The sequence below is a fragment of the Festucalex cinctus genome, chromosome 21, assembly GCF_051991245.1.
Source record: "Festucalex cinctus isolate MCC-2025b chromosome 21, RoL_Fcin_1.0, whole genome shotgun sequence".
Lineage (NCBI taxonomy): Eukaryota > Metazoa > Chordata > Actinopteri > Syngnathiformes > Syngnathidae > Festucalex > Festucalex cinctus.
The window spans coordinates 8,856,896-8,884,023 of record NC_135431.1 but is presented as its reverse complement, the minus strand read 5'-3'; the positions used below and the strand labels follow the sequence as shown (position 1 = coordinate 8,884,023).

Below are 27,128 nucleotides of genomic sequence, written 5' to 3'. Positions count from 1 at the left end.
TTTTACAAGTGCGGGGAATGCAATGGACTAATAGCCTTTCAATTCATTTAATTGAGGAAAGTGGATTACGAGCTCGGTCACTGAACAAATTAAACTCAAGGGAATTAAGGTACCACTATGCAGTTGCAATTTAAAACTCCCCATAATGATGGCTCCTTGTAATACAAATATTGAGTGCAGTTCTTCTTGTCTCCTTATAGGGGGAGCGCTGAGGTGACGAGCACACGAGCGTGTGGAAATGTTTGAATGAGTGAGTGAGGGAGCGTGGATTTGTGAGGGCGAGAGAAAGAGACGAGACAAAATCACCGCACAGGCGCACACAATGCACCGAAGCCCAAGGTTGGACATTTAGCTTTCGAATCCCCATTCAGCAGCTCCCTCGGAACTTTACACAAGTTGTGCGAACGTGTCACAATCCGCGTGTGTTTCTTTGAAGGGGGGCGTGGACGTCGGCGGAGCTGCGGCGTGCATTCAGTCGGGCTTGCATGTTGCCTCTTGGCTGCAGTTTCAGCGTGGAGTGTGTGACGTGCGCGCCGGAGGAGCACGCGTGGACCGCGGCTGCTTTTGTCGGAGTCGCTCGATACAAATCCACGTTAGCAGTTTGTCGTCGTTTGCGCGCAGGTGGCTGTTTCTTGTGTCGCGAGTATTTTAAACGCTTGTTCTGGAAATATTTCCCATTTTGTGGAACGTTGGGGACGGCTGTTTGGATTCCAAAGTGAGGATCTATCTAGTGTCAACATTAGCAGGTGTTGCGTTCACACGCACTTTCACCAACTCGCCCTGGGCGGATTACAACGCCTCCTCTCTCTCTTTTTTTTTTTTTTTTTTTTTTTTTTTTTTGCTCGGAGATGTGCTCACTCATATCCCTTGTAGTGTTTTAATTGACTAACGAAAAGAGATTTCATGATGCGTTCAAGGCGCCGGGTAGGAAAGTGAGCGCCACTTTTTACGTACAACACCCCCCCCCCCCCAAAAAAAAAAACATGACAAGCAACGGACCTGTCATCGTCTACGAGTGGCTCAAGACTCTGCAGTTGGCCCAGTACGTGGAAGCCTTCGTGGATAATGGCTACGACGACCTGGAGGTGTGCAAGCAGATCGGCGACCCGGACCTGGACGCCATCGGGGTGTACGTCGCGCACCACCGCCACAGGATCCACGACGCGGTGCGGCGTCTCAAGGAGGAAGCGAGGGACGCGGCGAGCGGGCTCTACTTCACCCTGGAGCCCATGCCGCCCTCCGCGGATGTCTACACCGGCCACATGGTGGACCAGTACGAGTCCAAGCTGCGCGCGTCCAAGTCGTGGACCGAACCGGCGCGCGGCGTGGGCTACATGGGCGCGCACTGGAACCTGACCCTGGGCAACAGCAGGAGGGAGGTGGTCATCTACCCCAAGCTCAAACTCAAGATCATGATCCGGGATAAACTCATCAGGGACGGCGTCAATCTGGCAAGGGCGCCCTACTCCAATAAGGTAGGAAGGAGGGGGGAGACAGTCAACCACCTTTTCTAGTATGACGTCATAATTACAAAAAAAACATGAATACAAAAAGTTTTCTTTTGGGGCTCCAGGTAGAGGAGTGGAACCGTCACTTGCCTTCGGTGCTGGTTGACGTGGGTTCACTTCTCCGCCTGGGAGACCATGTGTGAGTGAGTGAATGATATATATATATAAAAAAAAAAAAAACTTTTTAGGTTTTTTTTTAACAAAATGATGAAAACAAAAAAATGCTGAGTCAGAGGGCAAGCGTCTCCATTACTACAGTTTAAATTTGGGCCAGCACTAATCATTCCGTAGGCAAATTAGATTGACATGGCAACACATAGAGGCTGAAATCTGATTGGACAAAATAATTTAACATGCACATATACTGGAACTATAGTGCAGCCAAGAAATACGAAATGATGAGAATAAACTGCTTAATACAATTTCATGTAAGAAATATCAGAAATTCATTAGTGTTTCTGACAATATTTAGGCCAGCATAGAAGGCCAGCCTTTATGATGCTCTAAAAAAATAAAATAAAATAAAGAGCCAGGTTGACTCCATCCGCTTCAAGAACACCAACTCATAAAAATGCCGACTTTTAGGCTGATAACAGCCAAACGTTCTGCCCTCAACATCAAATACACATAAGAGGCTTAAGGTAAATGTCAGCGCGTTGAAGTGTCGCCACGCTTTGCACCCACGTGACCGGCGAGCTGCTGTCACCGTGACTGATGGGAAAGCAGTCAGTGCAGATCAATAATAAGCACACAGAGGATCTCCCAAGGAGCTTTCATCATGACTGTGATTTCCTATCAGATGTAAGTGGGCGGGGCATAGATGTACTGTTATATTATTAATCCACTTCCAACCATTCTTGTCCCTATTGCAAACTCTTCTCCTTGTCATTTGTATTGTAGGGAATGAGTTCTGAGATGATTCTCCATTTGCTCACGTTCCATTTCAAATTGTAATCACAGAGTCCATGACGGTGTTGCGACCCTAAATATTGAACAGATTTAACATTTTCGATTGTCAGTCGCAACCATTTTGACGTCATGGATCGTAAATGAAAAGCTCCCAGTTATGAGCTCAAGTGTCTGAATAAAGCCACTAGTATTTACTGACAAAGATGCCTTTTATTTCTATTCTACAGGCTTTAGTGTGGCGCAATGGTCTTCTCTTGGCCTTGCTTTAAAAGTGGTTGATTTACAACCGAACTTGACACACAATCTGTGCAACTAGACCCCAGCTAAAAGGAAGGTCAGAGCATAGCTGCATGAGGCCTTAGCGCCTTTTAAAAAAAAGCCCAAATGTGGAATCTTTTGGCATTTTTCAAACGAAATCATAGACCACATGGTGCTAATGTTGCTCGTGGGCTAAGCTGGAGCTATTTTGCTGAGTTTATGTCAGGCCTTGTTGCATCTCGCTCATCCTGATTTCCGGTCAGTTCACAAATTTCTAAGACAAATGCCCAGAGATTGTTTGAAAAGTCACTGCGTCTTTAAGACCGTCTCGGAGAAGTGCTTTTTTTGTAGCATGGTCCTGAAGTTGCCCACTTGAGCGCCTTTTTGATGGAGTTCTTTTCTGCGGCTGACTGAGCCCGAAGTCTTGTAGGCACACAAAGTGTGGCGGCTGTCGCTTTGTCAACCCAAAGTCGCCTAAATGACATTCCAGCCTCGGGTTACCTGGGTTACTACTTCCTGTTTTTCCCACCTGTCATTCATCATCTTTCTCTGCTCCTGTCTCAGCCATGTCACTCAAAGCTCAGGCTCTCATTCGACTTGATACGTCACTCTGTGCAACACATTGTCATCTGTGGTTGCCACTCCTCTTCCTGACAATAATGTCTTGTTGCCATCTAAGACTGCCAAGAAGCTTGTGTTTGGTCGTTAGTTTGAAGGAATAGAATAAACTTTATGGAGCAGACTTCCCCAATCCTGGTCCTCGGAGGCCGTAGTCCTGCAGGTTTTAGATGTTTCCGTCGTCCAGGACACGTGATTCATAAATCAGTTGATCAGCGAGCTCTGCAGAAGCCTGATCATGATCCTGAGCTTTAGAATCAGGTGTGTAGGAGGATGGAAACATCCAAAATCTCTGGAACTCGAGGTCCAGGATTGGGGAAGCCTGTTGTAAGTGGTTAGATGGTCTGAAAAGTAGCCATGACAAGAACTAACATGGGAAATTTTGATTACTTATCAATGGATCATGCATGAATTTTAGATACTTTCGTACCTAGATCTTTACCCTGATTCAGATCAATTCGTTGTTAAAAAAAAACAAAACGGTAAATGTACTCAAAACTCTTCTTTGTTAAATTGACTTAAAATTTCGGATCAAACAAACTTTACTAGATTTTTTTCTAGTTAGAAATTTTTCTCTTCTTTATTTTTATCCGAGTGTTGAAATACACTGATGACAAACGGAACACACCAGTTTGTTGAGAATCATACCAAAGAGGTGGATGCTATGCTAATATGAAAGCAATCTAGATCAAATGATGTAAAACTGTCCGTAAAAGTGGTATAGGGGCAGAGCTACTGAATATGTCTCAGCTTGAGAAGTTGTAAACGCGTTGACTCAACTCGGTCAACCCCGATTTGTCTTTGTCAGCTTCTCAAGGTGACGCCAGCTTAGATTCAAATGTGCATGCTTCATACATTTCTGCCACTTTGGATAAATGAATCCTACAGAGGATCGGGATTTATGTGAGGGATTATCTGTCAAACCAAGGCCGAAACAAACAACTACCATTTTGTTTTTTGTTTTTTTTGTTGAAGGCAGCGTTCATTTACAGCCAAAGCTTTGGCACCGGGCCTCTGGGGATGTCAAGGTTTTCTGTCAGTAGATTTGAATTGGCTCCAGCCCAGTGCTTTTTCTCCCCCAAATCTGAAAGATAGAGCCGTGACCAGCTGATGGAGCTCTGACCAACTGGCCTGTGATTGGTCTTGTGATAAGATGAGATGCCCCCCCATCCTTTTCGCAGAGGAGACTCTGAGCGAAGGGCAATTACAGGACACACAATGTCAGGCACAAGGGAGGCCCATTGTATAGCACAACTGCATCTCAACGTCTTCTTTACTTCTAATGCGACTCGTCTTTTGTCATGCAAAAACAAACAAAAAACACACCAGATACTCTCCATTGGTGCCTTATGAGACAAGCCATTACCAAACAATTCACCGAAAGAGCTCCGCTGGGTAAAATAAATACACATGATCCTTATCAAGGCCACGGAGAGCACTTTGCTGCGAGAGAGGATGACTTCTTACGGCGTAAATAAACACTTGTACGCTTCTAAATCTGTCATTCGAGAATAATATCGGCACACGAAATGCTTTCAGACTGACTCAAGTCACAGTCCTGATTGAAAACTATTCTTGTGATTTACGACGAACGGAAGCCAAACCACACACACAGATAACTGAACCTTATGTTTACATGGGACTAGCATATGTCTTGGTTGTGGTTAGATCGAATGTGGCAATGTTTACTGAACTGCATAATACCAGTCGCAGAAGATCCATTTTACATGTCTTTTGTAGGGATAGACCGATTATCAGCTGGGCCAATTATTGGTTATGATATTTGGCATTTTTGACAAATATCGCTGAAGATCTTTTGAATCCTTTTAAGAAAAGCCCAAATTAGCTCCATTAGCATACATTTATCGCTAAGTGAGAGAATGGTAACTTTTCATTTACGTATTTATTTACATTTTCACTTTATTTTCTAAAAGATTATGCTGACACTGGGAACTCCCTACACCTTTTATTAAACAAAGCTAGTTTTTAAATTTTGTTGCCAGTATTTTCTCTTTTACTGCAAATGAGTATCGGCTTGAAATATCGGTTAGGCCTCCTTGACTACTAATCATCGGTATCGGTCATGGAAAAAAAAAACATCGGTCTATCACTAATCTTTTGTTCACAAATACTAGGTCAGCTCTGTTTTCAAGCGAGAGTCCTGTCAATAATCAACCTAATGACAATTCAGAACGCAGCCTACCGTAAAACCTAACAAAAACATCACTTCAGCTGAGTTATCCACATAACTGGCGATGATCACAAATGATCAAGACACTGAAACTCTTTAAAACTGAACTCCAGTAACAGTTTCCAGCTACCGATTGTACAACTTTTTGGAACGTCAAATTGAAATACCAATGTATCATTTTTAGCCTCTTTGTTTTGAAGAACGACAGCATGGTTATCGCTTTTGCCTCACAGCTTCTGGGTTCAGAAGAACTGATATATTGTTGGTTCCGTAATGAAATCCACCAAATCTGATGTTGGCATTGGCACACAGACAGGTTGAGTCATGTAAAGCCGTCATTGTTAGTGCAGTGTGTCTGGGAGGGAAGTGGACGCTAAACACCAGGGGCTTCTCCATTGTTTGTGAAGAGGCTGATGGAGCCGCGTGTCCTTTCACCGCGTCGCCTGTTTTGCATACCCAATTTCCGTCCATTCAAGCAGACAGCCAAGGCAACTGTCCAGCATTGTACCGAGGGCGACGGATGATGATGACGATGATGATGAGACTGAGGTGGCCGTCTCGTAAAGAGAGACAGCGAGCGGTTTTAAATAGATGGGCACCTTGTCGTTTATTGTGCAGACAAGCTCTGGCTGGCGATAAGGTGGAGAATGGTCCGGGTGCTGATGAAGGGAAGTCGCCTCGTGTCCTTTATCTGACCCACGCGCACAACATTGATGTCATGTTCCTGCCGCGCGTACATCTAAAGAAAAAGCGGCCTTTTAATCTCCTGCCAAGCCTCATTGAAAAAAGGAAGCGGCGCTTGTCGGGGTGCGTTGGTGTCGACGACGGTTTCTTTTCATGTGCAGATGTTGCCCAACTGATCTCCATTGCTTCCTGCGGGAACGCTGTAGCACGCATGCCAGGCCACTAGTTGGCGATATGACGTGCATCGGTTGCATGTCTGTTTGGATATTAGTTGGTGTTGGAGTGAGCTCTGCCATGAATAGTCGAAATGTGCGCGTTATGGGGGGTAATGCCAAAGTCGGAAGCACAAGTATTTTGACGCAGCCCACACGTCGCAAACCGAACCAAACATGTGCAAAAACAGTCCAGACTCTTCCGTGGCATATACCCCATTGAGTATGTTTTCATGCATTCAGTAACCCTTTAAAAAGCCGAATATTGGTAATATTTGGGTTTTCAAAGGCCAGAGTATACAACTGGAGTAACGTTGTCTTAACTCATGCTAATGGGTTATCCCCAATGTTTCAAAAACTGGAATTTTGACCTTAACCTGAATATTGACTGCATGTAAACGTTTGTCATTGACTTGTTTCCATGCCATTGTTGTATTAATCAGATACAATCGAATGCTGCTTGCTGCCATACATCCTCGGCGTGAATGTAACTCAGTTTTCCCGTAGTTGATGTTGGGTGTCTTTAGACGTTAACTAGTTGAGACTGAAAGGCAATTAAGACACATTTCTATCTTGATAAAAAGCCTTGCATTCTGACCAATCAGGATATTAATATTTCTTTGAATATGGCATTTTTTTTCTTCTTCCTTCACTAGCAGTCGTTGAGGACCCTCAGGCTCTGCTGGGCAACTGCCAAGACTTTTAGTGTGATGTCAGCCGTTTTACCCTTTAACACATTTTCCTGTTTTTAAAAAGCATTTGACATGTTGAAGGGAAAGTCATCTTCCCAGACCACGTAGAGCACTATTTCTTTCACCAGTTGCAAAAATAGGGAGGAATTTGCATATATGTTCTGTTACTACAGTTAAATATTCCAGTGAAGCGTTAAATTTAGCTGAAACGCTTTGGCAAATATTCCTCGCCATACTTTAACACAAAGTATACAGCTGGCACGTGGCCACGAAGGGGAATGGGAAAATGGTTCACAACAGCCTCACTGTCTGTTTTTTCCCCCTTCCAACATTCTGCTGAAAGCACTGTTTGCTTAGTCTTTATTAAGGTTTTTTTTTAAACGTGCAACCCTGAAGTCATATAAAGGGGGAAGTCATAAAGAAAGCCAAGGACCACTACTCTATTGTAATGCATGGATGGAGAAAGTCAATTAGCAAAGTGACCTGTTTTCTTCTTCAGCAGGAAGTTAATGCTTTTAAAATACTTTTCCCCCCTCCAAACTTTCCTACTGAGTGAAATTTTGGAGGTCAATACATTGACTTTCACCAGGATGCATGCTTGCAACAATTGGTGAGTTTTTCGGTATGTTGAAAAAAAAAAAAGGCAGTTAATTTGTTGGAAGAATAACAAAGCCATTCGAGTCCTAATAATAGTGCCATTCCACTGGACTTGGGTTATATGGACCACTACAAAGTGACCGGTCATGCTAAAAGAAGTACATCCACTCACTTAAGGGACTCTGCTTTAAACAAACCAAGTTTAGGGCCTCTTAAAAGCCTTTTGTGAGGCACTAATGACATGCACCCTTGTTAAGAGCTTTGTCGAACCAGTGCGAGTGCAGGGGTCTGATGGTTATCACGCTGAACTTTAAACCCTAACCTTATGCTTGGTGCTTGACCCTGCTGGTCAACTGAACTGATTTACTGTAGTTCCATGTGAAGTGAAAATAAATGTCATGAATTTGACACATTACGGAGAGTCGCTAACAATTCTCATTTTGAATGATTAAAAAAAAAAATAATCTTCATACCGACTTTGAGTTTGTTTTCCGTCTGAAGAAACCAAACATCTCTAGAGAGCATGTAAAATGTGGGAAAACTTACATATAGTGTGTTTGCAGCTGGCCTACTCTGCGTGGAAAAAAAAACACAGGGTGAGAGGTGCTTGCTCTGTTTTTCACATGATCAGGTGACTCAGAGTCTTCGGACATGTGAATCCGGTTAGCGGGGGATGACATTTCACAGGCCTCAAGTTTACAATTTGCTGTGCATTCTCCCATTTCAGTCATATGAGTCATAGACATGATAAGAGATGGGGGTGCAAATTTATACACATGGCTGTATAAATGTCGCTGAAATGTCCTTAAACAGCATGAGAGCGATTACGTATTGTATGTCACAAGCTTTTAAAAATACAATACGTGTGGTGACACCCCCATATAGAGAACATGTTTTAAATGTTTTTTTTTTACGGCCCAAGCATTCGTTGGCATTATTATTGTCGTAACAAATAAAAAACAGTTTTGCATGAAATTTACGAGACATCGCTACTATGAGCGGACCCACAAAAAAGACAATGCATGTTGCAGCATAAACAATTTCCTCAGTTGTGTTAACTAAGTGTTCAATAAGGATTCAAGGATTCCAGACAGCCTGTCCACATAACCGCAGTGTGTGTGTGTGAGCGTGTTTAACATGAAGGAATGAATGGCTGCATGCACCGCTTTAAAAACGGATGAATAGCATACACGTTTGAATTTTCAATCACTTTTTTTGTTGTCCATCACTGTTACCTGTGAATAGTTTTTGTTCTACAGGTGGCAACGGTTTCCCCAAACTCGTAACATTCGCTTTATACGCCACTTAAAATATTCATATGTGAACCTCAGGCGACTGCATGTACTGTTGGTTCACCAACCACAAACCCCAATGGAAAAATGGTCTCCCTGTTACCAGGAACAATGTTTACTCCCCCACAAAAAAGCAGCACTTTAATGGTATGGTAATTCATTGGGGGGTTTTGTACGTCATTCTGCCAAACTTTCCAGTGAAGATTTGCAGAATGTAGGGCAACATTGAAACTAGATGTATACAGTAGTGTAAAATTTTAGGAAAATCTACGACTTGTCTTTATCTTTTGCTGTTGATTGTTAACCACCCATCTTGATTGGCTGATTTTTTGTGGAAAAGTACGTATTATCAAGCAACATGAACATGTGAGGGCCAGATATTATTGTTGTCATCATCCATACGTTCTACACGTTTTAGTATCTGTGACTTTGATTGTGTGTGGCTTTAAAAGGCGGGGCCGAGCCTGGTGAGTGACGTGGGTGTCGTCGAAGAAGAATGTAGATTTGGATGTTTATAGTACGGTGAGAGATTTTGCAGTAAGTACATGTGGAAAAATAATCACTGTGATGCTTCAAGGTAGAAATTTGAGTTATTCAATTTATCATTTCAGCCCTAATCAGGCCAAGAGTTTCACCCAGCCATAGTTCCTCAGTCCTTTTCGTTTCGTTTTTACCGTCGACCTTGCCGCGGCCTTTGAACATGTCAAACGAAGACGTTCCAGTCCGAGTCTCCGCCCCCAAAGGGAGCAAAAGTGACAAGCAAAGCAGGTGTGAGCGAGCATCTGCCGGTGTCACAATGCAGATTGCAGACAAGCGAGCGAATCAACACATCAGCGCATGCTTTCACTTTCTACCACTCAGACTCTGCGCGCTCGTTACTCTGATTACTCTGGAGAATGATCTTTTATAAATAGAAACTGATTTTCTTTTTTGTACTGTATTCGTTATTCTGCGGCGCCTTGAGGGGTCTTGTGACCTCGAGTGTGGTCATAATTGCCTCTGAGTCCCGCATATCTCCGAGCAGGGAGGTCACAAACACGCACGCATACTGCAGGTGTTTGGATCAAACAGTCGCCATAGAAACTAGCATATTTAAACAACAAATGTTTTTGCCATATTGCCATTTAAAAAAAAAAACAGTTTAAGCTCCTTGTGAGTTTTGTGTGGTGTTGATTAAAATGGCATCTGGTGTTTTTCCCCCTATTAATTAATGCTCAAAAGTAATTTTTCCATTAAGACAAAGGTTAAACCACAACTGCTTATCCAAGGTTATATCACGCTGTTGAGGGCTCAGACAAAAGGATTTGATCCTTGAGCTTAGAAATATTTCATACTGTGGGTTAATTAGACACCATTCTCATGAATAATTGCTTGCTCTGAGTGGACATTTTGTCCAGAATAGCAGTCCTTTAATTCAAGACAAAAATAACTAATATGATGGCCTTGCCTCTCATACACACAATTTCACCATTAGTCCGGTATGTAGTAGCATAACATCCCTAAATGTGAATTAAATGACAAAATGCTAATTCAAAGAATTGACAGTGACAGTTATGTTTTACATAATACTTGGCTCACATTTCCATTTTATTTTTATTTTTTCATCTGATTTACTTATAACCCGTTTCCGGAGCTCTTGCAGGCATTACATATGTAAACGCTCTCCACTTGTAAGCTCCCCTTTCACAAGCGGAACTTTGGCCTTCCGAAACAGAAGGAAAAAAAAAAAATCCTGACCAAGCACATTGTCGGCATTTCCTTCTTAAAGCCTTGTTTCCAGACTGTAATCCTCTTTTTCCAGAGGAAGATGCCGTTTGAGTATTTCCCCGAGAAGCACCACGCTCAGGCAAACCCGCGTAAATCTCCACCATTACCTGGAAGTTTGTATCGGATTTTTTTTTTAGTTTAGTTTAGGAGTTCTTCTTTAAGGGGTCGTTAAAACTTGACGAGCGAGTGCAATTGTTTGGCTCACGTCAGTCTGTAGTTTTTAAACACTGACTTGTAAAGTTAGGCTTTGTTTATGTTAAAATTATTTCACTTCTGTTGCTGGTTAAACAAAATAAAATAATAAAACTTAACCGTCATAACAAGTAGCAGTATTATTATTAGGGATGTCACGATAAGGGCAATATCGTGATATTAAAATTGCCACAATATTGTCTTCGTTATGTTCACAATATTTAAAAGGAACACATTTGTTAAGTCATGTTGATTTCCATTTGTGCAGTTCTAGCACCCTCTAGTGGCTAGTTTATTAGTGCAAATTAATTTCCATTAGGGATGTTTTGGCCTTCTATGTTTAAAATCTATGCTAATTGTCAGATGAAGGGGAACCTAATTTGCTTGTGAAGCAATCAATGTGTGCTTGCATTACCAATTAAGTGTCGCAATATTGTTATTAGAGATTGTAGGTGGTTTATATGCATGTCTGTTATGTACAAAAGCACAGTATTGTGCTTTTTTTTTTTTTTTTTTTAGTATGAGCTCTCTTTTTTTACAATCTTGTGATTTTTTAAATATCGGCAAGGCCCCCACAATATCGTGATAATTATCGTATCATGACCTTTATATCGTGATAATATCGTATCGTGATGTTTTGATATTGTTACATCCCTAATTATTATATAGTATTTATTTACAGTTTCAGGGTTTCCCCCAGAAAACTTCATGACCGACACTTAGTTGATGTTCGATTTTCTTTGCTATTGCTATTTGTTGGCGCTATACTATGGCTACTTAACAAGTCAGAAAATTATCATCTATGTCTACTAAAGGGTTGACATTTTTCCCTCAGCACTAACCTATTTATGGAAAAATGATTCTCCTCTCGTCTGTTTTCTTATCGGGATTAATATTGATTAATCGCTCAGCACTTGCATTAAGTTACCCACCCGTGCTTAAGCCAAGCATGAGTGTGAGACAGACACGTAGCGTGCATATAATTACGTCGTCTCCAAAACGCTGTCAGCTGGCTGCGAGGCACGCCAACATTCAACACCTCTTCCCTTAAGCGTAATTGGCCCATTTCCAAAGTATGAGGGCGGGGCCTGGTTGAAAAGGTTGATCCGGGAGACCACACCGGCGTCGACGTCGCTACCCGAGTGCTTTTACTGTCAGCGTTCCTGGCAGGAGATGAAGCCGTACGGAACCTGCTGAGTGTCTGCCTGTCCGCCTCCCTCTGGCTCTGCATACCTGAATGTGAACTCTAATTACGTGGGCAGTTGTTGCATTCCTCCGACACGCCCATGCACAGCGCACTCCCGCATGCTGACGATTGCACGTGATGTCATATAAAAGCCAGTATTTCACATTTTTTAATTTTGCTCCACTCAAAATTATTTCAGGTGATCTATTATGCTGTGAGATAATGTGAACTTCATATTTTATCATGTGAAATCCGAGGTTGAAAACATTCAGGGATGCGGGAAGCAAAAAAAACTGACCCAATGACTGCTCATTGTCTCTCAAGTACTGCAGTACCGTATATGAAATACTATAAACTGTCAATCTGGTGATTGAGTTTAAAGGGAAAAAATTGGCTCTCGAACTGGGTCACCTTTCACATTGTTCTGATATAGTGAATATAAAAATTAGGGGTGTCAGGCGAGCAAATGTTTTAATCGGAATTAACCGTATGACTTCAGTAGTCAACTCATGATCAATTGCAAATTTTACATCTGTTGAAAATGTACAATAAAATATTTTTTTCTGTTTTCATACTCTTAAGTGGAAAAAAATAAACTAATAGAAATATGTTTGCATCTTTTAGTCATTCATACAGTAGTTTCATAATCATTCATAAAATTGAGTTAAAATTATAAAGATGTACAGTAGAAAACGAGTGTGATATTGATTTGTGTTGTCATTTTTCTGCCACTAGATGGCATAATTGCATGTGTGGGACATTGGTGACAGCTCAGTGCATTTTTGTTTTCATAGTAACACATTCACTGGCAGTCCAGCAAAAAAAATTGACATTGGCGTCTTTTTCCGTCAATGGCAGTTAATGATCTAATCTTTAATATGAAGTAACTGGTGAAATTTTGCACATTTTTAAAATTGTAAAATACACTTTGTTTCTACAAATATATGAAAATATATATTTTTAAAAATTGGGGCATGAAAGAAACATTAAATTAACTCAAAATTAACGCACTAATTTTGACACCCCTTAATAAAAATGTAATTTTATTTGTTTGTGAAAGAAAAAAATGTCTTAAACTGACCAATGTAGTTCCATCCAGTCGGTCCACCGCCAGAGTCAAACAAACCATTAGCCGATCCATCTCGACACCCACAGTAGGAAAGGTTAAAGTTCATCGCACTAATTGCTGCCGTTTGACCTGGCTGCATGCTAGACTTAATCGTTCTATTCATTAGGCGTTAACTGCTGCACGCAGTGACGGAGAAGAGCTGCGTGTGCTTCGCCTGCAGGAGAAAAAAAAACAAAAAAAAACTCAGAACACAACATCAGGAACAGCGGCAGGGGTTTAGAGTCCCCGCGGCTTCTGCCAAGACACGTCTGGTCAAGCTGCAACATGCACTGTTATTAAGTTCTTATGAACTTGGACATGCTGTGTAGCACTAGTTCAAGACGACCAGGCCTTAGGAGATCGAAAGAAGATGACTATATATAGATACAGCACTTTCCAGCTTCCATCTAAGGTCGTGATCTTGATTGGCCGAGAGGTCCTCTCTCCTCGCGCTTCACTTCGTCGTCCTTCCATCAATCACGAAGAACCCGCAATTGTCATGTCACCAAATCAGCTTGTGCCAAACCAAGCCCTGTTTACTTTAATAGCACCCCACAATTCTGCCTCAGAATTTAGATTTCCGAGAGCGGGGGGGAAATGGCATTGTCTTCTCTCTGGTGTTGCTGCAGTCGTGCCTTAAGATACAAGTGACCTGATTTAAGAGTTTATCAAGATCGGGTGGACTGCAAAGCACACGTTCGACTTTTTCAGTGACCTCGATTGAGTATGAGAGATCACGTTACACTGTGAGCGGACATGTCACCTATAATTTACCGGGTGACTGTGATGGTCACGATCACGGGTAAACATTTTGCAAGGTTTCGTCTGACCTGACGCGATGTTGACTTACGCAACCGCCCCAGTGACTTAGAGTTCTAATGATCGGTTTGCTTTAAGAGGATTACGCCTGAAGTGCTTACTCATTTTTACGTGTGGAAACGTTTGAACAATAGAGGGTTATTATGAGCAATTGGATATGAACGTTTGTTGCGAGGGCATGAGAAGAAGGGGCCAGACAAAAACACGTTTGGGTTATAATAAACCTTTCAGTCGGGAAAGGCATCGGAATAGATCTGGCATCGAAACAAGAATCTAGAATATTCATGTCAACCAAAGATACCTTGTCCTTAGTTTCAGTTTTTCAAAAATGTGATTGCATAACTCTGTTTTCTGCTTTTATCAATAATGTCATACAGTGTTCACTGCCTCCTTTGTAACTTGTTCTTTAGCTTTGTTTATTGGATCTTTCCAGGTTGCTTTGGCATGGACCGTATATCCTGCCAATGTTTTTTTTAAAGAAATCCCACCTTCACCACAGGTATTACGATCCAAACGGTGAAATGTATGATATAGAACTATCCGATTTAACTACTCTCGAGCCATGTTTTTATAGCAGTTATGGCATCACATTTTTAAAATAATAGAAATCCATTTAAACATAATGTAACATACTGAGAGCAAGACAGCAAAAGTTATTCATACACATACAAATACATTAATCACTTTTTTGTAGGCGTAAAAAGCAGGATCACAGATGACATTCAATAATTTTGAACAAGAAATAGGCTGTGCTGAAATACTTCCTGTTTTGGTTCTTTCTTTTAATCTCAAACAAATCAAAATACGCAACTGTACACGAGTCTGTGAAATAGGTACAGTTTTTACTGTACAGTACATATACTGTACTGTGATTTTATTATAACTAATAACTTTAATATCCATTTTCCAAGAATCATCCACTGCTTTGATGAACAATATTTTATTTTAGATTTTATAATGTGCAACCGAGTAGGAATCGACGCAGGGACCAAGGAAATTTTCAGGCGTGGTCATACCGTTAATCGGCTAAATCTCATCTTTTCCGGCGTGAATCCGGGTGTCTAAAGCTGCATCGGCGCACCAAAGCTTGAAACAATAAACTGGCTTACTGACAGCTCGCCGGCCGGAGCTGAGCAAGCGAGACGAGGCGGGGGTCATGCATCTGGAATTTTTGTCTGTGCTCCGCCAAACATCCTCGCCCAGTTTCACCTCATTCTCGCTCGCTCACGCACTGGAAAGACAGGCTGGAAAACAAACAAACAGACTGGCAGGCCTGTCCAGCCAAGCAGAGACGGGTGGATGGGGGAAAAAAAAAGAAAAAAAAGCCAGGTAGATCTAGAGTGACAGATTCATATAGGGAAATATAGGAAAAGATAGAAATCTTCTCTCTTCAAGATCTTCTCATCTCATCTGCATGCATGGTGGCACTTTGCAGCCTTGCGTGCCAAGCACTTCCTAATACTATACACTGTATACTTCCAAGCATTTAAAGTGTGAATAATTAATATGCGGCTCATTAGATCATAAATCAGTTCATAAAGCATGCGCGAGGATCGCTGGGTTTATACCGTGGAGAGGTAAATATGCAGATTAAATGTCATACCTGAATATCATTTTTTAAAAATGGATCATCTTTGGCATTTACAGCCTTTTTTACATGTTGATATTCTGTATGAACAGCATCACTGTAAAATAAAAGGCTGATAAGCTTTACTGTTACATTTGCAGCTATGACTGTGGTCGCCCCAAATAATAGGGATTTTTTTTCGACTGATGCTGATTCCGATATTTGGCAGGATAAAATCCAGATGACCGATTAATCATTCGCTCCCGAGCAATCCCGTTCGTTCCCGGCTTTTTTGCTGGATTTTGACTGATTTTGCAAGGCCCACAGAATATTGTGTTGTATTGCTATAAAAACATGGAATCTATCAAAAGAAAGATTAAAGTCTCTTCTTTCATCAGGAAAAAAAGTATGTTTCTATCTGTTTCCGTTTTGCAGCAATTAGCATTAGAATATAGCTAAGTTTAAGCAATTTTCACAACTCTATTTAGAATTGTGAGTAATTGAGCTTATTTTTCAACATGGCCCTGGTTGCTCGCCTTTGCTCTGCTGCCACCTGTTGGCCGTTTCTGTAATAACTACCATTTCTGCAACCGTTCTTTGCAGTTGAGAGGCTGCATCAAAGCTCTAGCATAAAAAAGCAAAACAAACAAAAAAAAACAACATATAAATACGTCTTTGGGACACAAAACATTTTTGATTCTTAAAGTGAAATATCTTTATTTTGATGAGAAATGTTCTATTGTTTTAGTGGTGAATGCTTTCATTTGTATCTTATAACGAGCTTCGCTTTTTAGTGGATGGAGTGGGCCCTTGAAAAGTGTATAGCGTACCGCAAATGGCCCCCGTGCCGCAGTTTGGACACCCTAGTTTAATTTAACGAGAGAGAGAAAATCAGGGGGGAAATTGGCCCTTTTTTTGCCAATTGTTTTAGGCAATGGAGAATGTTTCAATTATCTTTGTCTTATACTGTAATTTGTTTGTGTAAAAATATATGCATAATATATTTTTAGTAATCGGTCGGCCAATGAATCGGTCGAGCTGTGGCCTGTGGGAGTCTTTCTGAATCGCACATCAGGGGGAAGGCATGGGAAAGCTTGCCATGAGCTTCCCCCAGGAAGACCGTATTGTGCAGTGAGTCTTGGTGATGGTCACTTGACCACGAGAACACACTGTCAACCCACAACAATGGCCCACAGGACCGAGCTGCTTCTCCTTGTGTGCAGCGATCCCTGTCCACTCCATTTATGGAACAGTGGCGCTCAAAGCCCTCACTCCACCCCCCCCAACGCTCCCTCCCCACCCCGCCCCGCCTCGGCCGCCGCATTCCTCAAACTGCACACGGTGACCTTAAATACATACCAGCTGGTAAGCGTACGTCCCCCCCCCTCGGATCCTCGAGGGTGACCGGAATAGCTGAGTCAGATTGGATTACCTTGCTAATATTTCCCCCAAGATGACAAAAGGCGTAACTCGCGCCATTAACGGCGAGGCCAGGCAGTGTTGCGGCGTGTCGCCCTTCCCAAGTTGGAGGGCGGCGATTATGTGAGGCGAGGCTTCTCTTTTGTCATGCAGGAATCCCACAGCAAGGCTTTTGTACACATTGTTATGTAAAGTGGCCCTTCATGTTTTTTTACACTGTGTGGAAGTCATTCAAGATAGGAAGACTGTTTGAAATCCGTGCACGCCGTGTGTACAAACGAATCCTTCCTCTCATTATTCGCCATTAATCATCATGTATTATGGCGGGTTTCTCTTTCAGCATATGTAGGGCAACTTGCAAGCATCTCATCTTTTAAATATGTTTGTCTGGAAAGCAAAGCCGCACGCTGTCGAGTGCTGCTGATGAGGATAATCCTAATCAGGATATTGTTAATGAACCCTTTTCACTTTTTGAGGAGGCTGATGGTGGCTTTTGCTGTGGTTTGGTTCGGGGTTTTTTTGTACTTCACCAATCTCACGCGATTGGAACACATTCAAACGTATTAAAACACAACTTGGAAGTATTTCTTAGCATCTGTTCTCATGCTCTCATTGTCACGAAATGGAAGACTATCGTATAAATTTTAAAGTAAAATTGTCAAGTTGTCTGAAGACTCGTTAAACAAAGGAGTGTTGGTCTGGTGTTCCACAAGGTTCAATCTTTGGACCAATTTGATTCTCTTTGTATATTAATGATCGACCCAACATTTGTTGTGATATTGTCAAATAAATGCGGGTAATGCAGTATTTTTTATTCAGTCAAAACAGTGATAAGTTTGTCAACGAAAGATTTTCGTCATTTTCCGTCGCAATTTTTTTACCAGATAATAATGAAACGAAAACTAAAATAGAAGCCATTCATTGAGACAATGGCGATAACCAAGTTGAATAACATTTGACAACAGAAACAAAAATGACGCAGTGACGAAAATTCACAAAATTCCAATCAGAAGAAGGAATGCCATGCAGGTGTGAGAAAAAAAAGCTACAGTTCCAAAATAGGTGTGTTGTAATTTTCTGTATAAAAGTTGAAATGTCTGCTGAAAGTGCTCTTTATTTCGTCAACTTAAAATTTGCTCTTTATTTTTGTTTACCAAAATTGGATTCAAACTAGAATACAATCAGATGACTAAATTATGACTAAAACTTTAATTTTAGTCATAAAGACTATAACTAAAATTACATTAAAAATTCTTGTCAAAATTAATACTGCGTCAAAAAATGTTGGTGTGTGTAAAACTCTCACACGAGCAACAACTTGTGAAGTAATTCTCTGCTGCTAAAGGCTAAGAAAAAAAGAGTTTCTATGATACTCAAAAAACAAATAAAAAATGTTGGCAGGAGAAAAGCTACAAATTGTTAATGAATCTGGGGATTGTAAATTTGGATTCTACCCTCTTAAGTCATATAAAAAAAGCTCAACTTGTATTGCATATGTCTTGATTTTTCTTACCCTATTTTTCAGTGTTTATATAATTACAACTTCTCATCAATCTGCCAAGGGACTACAGGCGAAAACGAGCCTTTCCGGCTTGCTTGCTGACATGCAAATGTATAATAAATATGCATTGTCCCTTTTTTTTTTAATTCTGAGAATCTGCCTTCTTCACAGTATAACGCCTGGGAAGGTTTTCTGTGGGAAATTTACATCTCGGCTAGCATTTATTGAAGCCTGCGTCTGTTGATCCCGAAGGTGTTGAGATGCGGTTGAGGTCAAGACTCTGAAGGATTGAAAGGGGTCTTCCCCAAAACTGTTCCCACAATGTTGAACGCATACAATCGTGTGTTGAAGAAGGTCTCGCCCATCCCATTTTTGCTTATTTAAGAGGTACATCTCAATCCTTTTGTCCGTTGCCTGAAATGACTTAATGATTCATTGCTACGAGTAGTTTGCTCAACCTTCCTAGCCTTTCTTTATATAACCCAGCGTTTGTTTGTTTGTGTGCTCTGTAGTTAGTAGGTGGGGCCTTGGTGTGAGCCACATGTTGTTTATTTCCATCAAAGGAAACGGCATCCCTCTTCGTGCATGTTGCCACCGCTAACGTGTGCATGCGATTGGTCTGGTAGTCTTGGCTAGAGTTGGGCGCTAAATCAGTTTCAATTGATGTAAATTTGAAAATCAAATAGGGCATACCGCACTGCCCTAGTCTGTGCTTAACGGTATTTTGAAGTGTTCAGCCTGCTTTGTATTTGTAGTCCAGTCCAAAGACACTTCCTGTCTTGATTTTCTGGAACTAGAAACAACCTTGGCAAATAAAACCAGCCAAAGAATAACAAAGCTTTTGATTTTTCTTTTTTTCCACTCAAGACACTCAGTTTGATTTGTGTCATCCAGGATTCTTTTTTTCAGTCTCCCACCCCCTGAACTTATCACACCTACATTCTACCTCTGTGTTTGCCATTGACAAAATTGCCCTTAGGCCAAAGGAGAGAGAAAAAAAAAATCAAAGCGAGCCAGCAGTGTTCGAGGTCTTCATATTTGGCAGTGACAATTTTCTCTCCTGGCGTTTCCTTTTCTCACTGACAGGGAGCATAAAACATTTATGTTGACGCTCCTCGCACCCCCCCCAACACCACCACTAGCCACTGATCCACATTCGCAGTCGACTCATTATGGGATGTCACGTCTGCTACCTACTTCCTTGTTTCCAAACCTTGAGAGTGCGAGTGAGCTTTTTTGTCTGGTAAAAAGGTTACCAAGGAAACATGTTAACAAACGGTGATCCTGTGGACAAAAGGGCTTGTACAAGGTGCTGCTGATGTTGTCTGCTGTAGTAATCTTGATAACATTGATCAGATGTTGCTGCTAGGTCACATGATCGTGACTGTTCTTGTTATAGATATGGGATTTATCATTTGTGTTCATTTGTCACTCCCAGTTGAAGTTTGTCGTAAAACTGACACATGAAACAAAAGATTAAACAGGGTAACACAAGTCTGCTAGCTTAATGCTATTGCTAGCATATAACGAGAAACACTCCAGTTTCTACATTACATTACATTACATTACATTTTGTGTAAATCTGAAACTGAAATGCTCGCAAGGTGACTGTTCATGAGCAGGAAAAAAAAAACACTGTATTGGACTTCTTTGATTGACCTCCATTTTGCAAGCTAAAGCTGACAAAATAGGTCAGTGTTGAAAGACTGTGTGGGTGGACTGTGGAGGGTTTGGATGCCTGACTATTCTATAAGCACCCGTCCATAAAACGGCCAAATAGCGAGACCCTGGAGGAATGCGTTACCATAGATGAATACCCTCCGTGGCCATTAATCCTGGAGGCTCTTGACGCCGACATGCCACGTTTGGGAATCCCGCTTACTCAGCCAATTGGCCGCGAGGGTCTCAGCTGCTAAGTGACTCCTAACTACACGTCGTGTATCCGAGTGTCGGAGGTCGAGTGGGGGCTCGTGTCATTCGGGCGCGGCAGCGTGCCAAGCTCCCGTTTCCAACTCAAGGTTCAAGATGCTAATCCGAGGCATCTCTGTTGGTGTGCCCGCTCGAAAGGGCAGCTGCTCGCTTGACACATAAGTCATTTGGCAGAAGTTGCGCAATTATTTATTGGGTGTGAAATGTACTGCTTTTGATTAATAATGAAGCATGTAATAAAATATTTCTTTCTTTCTCTTTTGGGTACACTTGACTATTGGAAATGGTTTCTCACCTGAAGGTAAGAGAAACCTTATACTTATATTGTATGTTGGACAATGGAAAACACTCAGATGCATGATGTCTTTAGTCACTTAATTATTGTGAGAAAGTAAGCAGGATACACGGCAGAATTATTAAGTTGGAACCTACACTAACATCGGGCCACTTATACAACGTAACGATTTTTTAGTTTAGTAATTTTTTCAATATTTTTTTCTTATTTTGTGCAACTTAAAAAAAAGTTTTTTACTTTTACATTTTAAAAATAATTTAATTACTTTGTTGCATACATTTTGAATACTTTTTTAATTTCATTTAAAAAAAAATATGTATTTTCCCAGTAAAATGTTCTTCTATTTAAAAAAATATATGTTAAATATTAATTTTATTATTAGATTTTTTATCTAGTTATTTGATAAGGAAATAAAATATTGTAGCTATATACTTCAATTAATTTATTTCAATTTTTTTTTTTACTTAGATTTGTAAATCTAGAATTATTTTAACTTGATTAAATACTTCTTAATATATGTACTGTATTTAAACAATTTTTTGTAGTCATACTTTAGCTATTAATTTTATTCAATTTATTTCATCTACAATGTATGAGTTTTATGTTGCTTACAATTATATTTTTATTTTCATTTATTTATTTTTTTCCCCATTTACTAGAGTAGCATAGTAGTAATAGTGAGTACCGATACCAGGTAACGGTATCATGTCGATATCCGGCCTTATTTCAAGGTATTTCAATATCTGATGCCTTCCTATAGTAATTGTGTATTTTCTCTGTTGAAGTTTAAACTTTGGTGAAATATGGCAAACTGGACTTGATTTGCTTCCATGTTACGCCTGAGCGGCCTTCTCTGTTGCGTCAGTCAGCATAGGGGAAACCTGCTGACTCGTACACATTTTGAATGGTGGCGACTGGCTCGCGATGTAGCTGGGACAGGGGTCATCCGGAAAGATTAGAGTTCATTGGAATCCTATAGGAAAGGGCATCGATGCAGTACCACGTTCAAATCCACTGTTGACCTCGTCCGTGAACCCGGCACCCTCCGCTCATGCCTAGCGATATTTTGTAAAACGTGCCCAACATCCAAATGGATGGTCGTACGGTTTCACTCCTCTGCCATGTTTGTTACCAAACGCACTGGAGATGAAAAGCTTTGCTCCCCGTATCAGTTCATCTTGAGAAAAGCACGCTGCTGGTGTCTGCACGCAAGTCAGCACCCCGTGGCTTCCTCTTATTACCTTGTGACAACCTCTCTCCGCTTCGACTCAGTCACAGTCGCGTTTGCTTCGGCGGCGATGCGCACGTAGTGCCTGCTCTCATTGTGTTTGCTTTCAACTAATGGGATATGGTATTAGCCAGCGCTGGCAGCGGCGTGTCTTGTTTAAGGTAAACCGCATGGGGCCCAGTACGTCTCCTGTGGATGCGGCGCGGCACACAATTGATTTGCCGTGATCCGCAATGGGCCGCATTAATCCAAATACGTGTGAGATGCTGTACACAATGACAACAGAGCATCCACGCAAGTCAGTCTGAACAGCAACTACTGTACAGTGAACCCCTGCTATATCACAGATAACATCCTGGCCACCTGGGGGCAGTATAGTACCAACGTACGGTTCATACTGTACGTGGAGATGGTCCCAGGTTCTTATTAGTATGACAATATTAGTCGTTCTCTCCAGAAGATAAAGAATATATGCCTGTGAGTATTTTTTTACCCACCTGTCTAAATGTGTTGCGTGTTTAATTATCCATTTTTTAAACGATTGCAACACCAATGCTGTTCGTTAGCTTGTCTATGACAATTCCTATTGTGTTAGCATTAAGCTAGCAGAGTTGTTTACTTTTTTTTTTTTTAGTTTTTTTTTAATGCAAAATCCGTTTTTTGTTCTGTAGACTGTTAAACATGCTATTTTTTCAGTGGCTTTCATCTTCATCTAGCCTTGTACGTATTTTGAACTAGATCTCTTGTATCACCACTGACCATTTTGATAAAAATTCATATTCTATTCATGCCTTTTTTTAATGACCTTGCTAGTCGGAAAGATTGGTTTCTCATGAGTCTTTTTTTTTTTTTTTTTCAAAATAATCTATTGTTACTCTTCTTTTAAAACCGTAAAAGAACACGACTTGATTTATTTTCCCTCCTGTTGTTGGCCCGCATTCAAGCTAATGACATCCACCGCGCTATAAAATGCCATCATCATTATCTCGTCTGAATGGACGTCCTCATGCAGAACTCTTCATTAGCCTTCGTCTCGTCTGCGAGGGCGCCGCAAATGCCACCGCGGTGATCTTTGTCTACCACGTGTTCTCATAAAGACACCAACTGCTGGGTTTATACCGGGCAGACGCTGCCCACACACTCTCGGGTTAGCCTGGCACGGAAAATAATGGATACGGATCATTAAGTCATCAGAGGGCATGCGTGGTAAAAATATCACCCTAAAAATGATTTTAGTGGCTGTCGTGGAAATTGACCAGAACGGGGGTAATACATGTGATCATATAATAGAGGCGATTAACAAGGTATCAGTGGAAAACGACCTCAAACAGATGGATGGAACAACAGGCCTGAATTTTAACTAGAACAGTAAACACCCATCAGCGTGGAAAGGGCGTGGAAAACCAAATAAATAGAGAGGGTGAGGAGAGGAACCTTCAGAGAGTGCAGGAGTGAATTTTGTCAGTCAGTTCCTCTCCGTTCTCCTCGCGAGCCCTGAACTGAGTGTCTTCTCTCCTTTTTTGTTGTCTTTAATAGATGTCAAACAGATAAACCGGACAACGTTCTATTAGTACATTTTAGAGTCTGGACTTAAGTAAAGTAGCTATAAATACATATATCACTCATTTTTACGTCACAATTAAAGCCATGCGTCTCCCACAATTGAGTGTAGCTCCGTACAGTAATCAGCCTTCCATTGGTCACCCGTCATACAACATGAAAGGCCACTAACAAGCCTCGGAGCGGAGCGGCATCTCGTTCGCCGCCCCGGTGACTCCACTCTGCCAAGTAAATGAGCAGCTGTGTGCAAACACCCAACTCACCCAATGACCAAGTGCAACGGGCTAATTTACTTGACGGCTCTTCTCTGTAGAAAATGCGACTCGGCAAACGCGAGCAGATGGCTGCTTAAGCTTAAGTTGTCTGCAGGGAAATGTGCACGATAAAAATTCTGTGAACAATTTGTTAGTTACAATTATTATTGATTCAAATCAATAAGTAATTACAAGCAACAGGTGGCAAAAAAATAACATTATAGAATTTCGGTTGAGCCCCTCATTATATGTATTGAATCTTTTAGAAGCATATTAATGACCCTTCAACACAACATTGAAGTCATTGCACCTCAAATGAACTCCAATGATGGGAATCATTTAAAGTAACAGAGAAGCTCTCACACCCACACAAAAGTGTCTGTTAATCCTTAATCCAATAAATTAATGATTACTAGATTAAGGAAACAACTTCAGCTTGGAGAATAATGAAAGAAATGCAAACACCACACTTTCTTTTTTTGACATCATAAAATTGCAAGGTTAAGCACGGTTGCCTGAGAAATGATTTACAGCGTACCGCTTCTCGCCTCTGCTTCTTCATAAAATCTCTTCATTTTATTTTTGTTTTGAAGTGCATTTTAAAAAATTACTTGTGACCTTGGTAATGCTTACAGAGGAGCGGTGTGAGGAGGCTGGCAACAAAAATGAGAGCACCCCTATTCCCTAAGTGAAAATGAGAATTTTTGCGCTACATAAAGATGGTCTTGGCCAAACGTTTTCCTTCATGGACTACATACAGAAAATAGAAAGATACAAGGGCCATGTTGTCCAAAGCTGTTTTTAGCATATGCCGTGAGCCTCCAAAAAATGAACAGTAGGCCGCAGTTGGCCCCCGGGCCGTAGTTGGGACACCTTGCTCTATATGTAGATGCTTATAGCTGTCACTCAGCCTTTGTATGCTACCCAAACAGATTATTATTATTTTTATTATTTTGCAGCAATTACTGTCCGTTAGCCTCCGCTGCAGGTGACGGGGTTGACAGCTTCAATTGTATTTTAAAGCTCTCCCGCACGTTTAATCAGAAATAAGGGGCCCGTTCCTTCCTTTATACAGGAAGCTGACAGCGCGCATGTGAGGAATCGCTAAGCAGTCTGGGTAATTATTTCTAAATCAATATTGTGACAAGCCGAGCTGCCGCTGCCAAATCCCGGCCTCGTCAGATCTGAGCGCACCGCATCCCCGCGGAATCTCTCTCCCGAGCTCAAACGTTTCGGCCTTGATTGATTTCCTGCATGATGCCTTTCACGTGACGGCCATCTGCAATGCTAACACGGCCGGCCCCATCGACCAGAAACCGCAGCTGTGGGATACAGTGCCGCGAAGAGTTGTCACTAGCCGACGTAGCCGCTTTCACACTGCCCGTAAAAGCTGACTTTTTCACGATTTTTTTTTCTGTCACTGCACTTTACAAATGACAGCAAATTGGAGCAAGGTCAAGTCGAAAGAACTTTACTGTCACGCTAAACAGAAAACAGAGCACCTTGTGTATTTAAATAAAGTTTGCTAGCTTAATGCTAATGCTAGTTAGCATCCATGTTGTGGTGCTTAAGAGAAAATCTAGACTCAGAGCTTAGAATGAAAAAAAAATGTAGTAACCAACTGTACACAATTTATCCATGACTATTAACTAATGACCAAAATTGTTCAATTTACTTGTTTAAATTTGTTTGTTTAGCCTGAGAATTTCATTTTACTGACTGTATTTGCCGAATAAGCTCTTTTCAGGCCACATATTTTTACTCATTCTATTTAAGTTTAGTAACCAACTACAGCTCTTGGAAACATATTGGCAAGTGTAAATGCAGTCTTGTTTTTGCTTGACCACATCAGACTACAACAGAGCGCCAATCACAGAATGTAAAGTGTCTTGTGACCAGCTCGACTAATGAACGTTAAACCTGCCGTTACAATTTTAAGCTTTCGTAATGACAGTGGGCCACTGTGAAGATATAAAAAGCCGCCTCCAGATGCATGTTTGACTGCCACAGTGTAAAACCGCCACCACCAAACCGACAGTAAAACAAACACATTTATTCAAAGGCCTTCGGTTTATTTCTAAACGGCAAGAGAACTGCTTGTTAGGATGACGTTAACTGCTAATTGGGACGTCCACGCCGAGAAACGTTGCGTTGAAACCAGAATTTTTTTCCGAAAGCCAGTTTCATGAACTTGTTCTAAAAAATCATTAGGAATAACATTCCAACACAAATACAACCAAGCTAAAAAAAAAAAAAATCTATTTTCTTTTTGGAAATCAGACCACCTTCCAAAATGGTGGAGCTTGCCATAGTTTAGCCGACTTCTCAGGCTTTGTTTACACTCTTGGTACCAACATTGATATTCTAGCCATCAGAGGGAGAAAGTGAAGAGAGTCAGGGTATGTCTATTAAAATTGTACTCTCTCCGCTTTGTCCTATCTCCTCCTTGAGGGATAACTGGTCCATGTCCTTGCCGTTTGCATATATTGTGCGTTCTGTGTGTGTGCCTGCTCTACTTTGTTAGCATGCAGAGCACATTGAAGCAGGTGGTTAGGGGCTACACACATTTATAAACACACAGACACAGTCCCTCACTAACTGTATGAAATTAAAAAGGATTCAAGTGGAGATCAGGAGGCGTTAAATTCCATCACTGCTAAACACCTTCTGTTTTTGCTCTGTCGATCAGGCAATCCCAGGGGGTGCGAAGGTACGCCAGCGGCCAAGAGTGATTTAGATTGTCACAAAATAGACTGGTTAAACATTTATGGTTGCTCAACTGCATTAAAAAGATAATTAAAAAGTGCAGTTTTTTTAGGGTGTGCACAGATGTTGAAAGTGGTGCATGGCAAAAAAATATATCTTTTTTTTTAAACATGGGGGTTAAACATGAAGAATTTCTTAAAATGTTTTTTAGCGTGCTTTCCGGAGAGCTGGGGTGCACCACCTTTGTTAAACATTAACAACAGTGCTATAAAATGATTGCCTATCATTATAAACAATAAACTCCATCGCCTGTTTATCCTGTACATTTCCTCTATCAAATTCAAATTTGTACTAAAATGTGAGCAATTTCATTACAATAGTAGCGCCTACAGGCTTTATTTATTTATTTATTTACATTTTTATGGTCTTAATGGAGTGGGGGTGCGCCATCTATGTTGAAAAATGTGGGTTTTATAATAAAATGTATATAAAAAAAATGTGATTAATAAAAAAATGAGTTCCTACAGGCATTATTTTGACTTTTATTTTTTATTTTTATTTTTTTAGGGTGTTATTTAGCATGGGGGTGCGCCAGCCTTTTCAAGCATGAACATATCTCCTTTAAAAGAATATTTT

The 27,128-nt window shown here is 41.0% G+C and overlaps 1 protein-coding gene across 7 annotated transcripts in view; it reads left to right on the top strand.

The window, feature by feature from the left end:
- The first annotated feature begins 345 nt into the window (after positions 1–345).
- The window catches only part of sash1a (SAM and SH3 domain containing 1a), a 143,546-nt gene continuing 116,763 nt past the window's right edge, over positions 346–27,128 (top strand). For all 7 annotated transcript variants that reach the window (XM_077509883.1, XM_077509880.1, XM_077509879.1 and 4 more), the window contains exon 1: positions 346–1,475. In XM_077509883.1, coding sequence (XP_077366009.1) covers positions 984–1,475 — 492 coding nt within the window. In that variant the 5' untranslated portion in view covers positions 346–983. The remainder of the gene's footprint in view (positions 1,476–27,128) is intronic.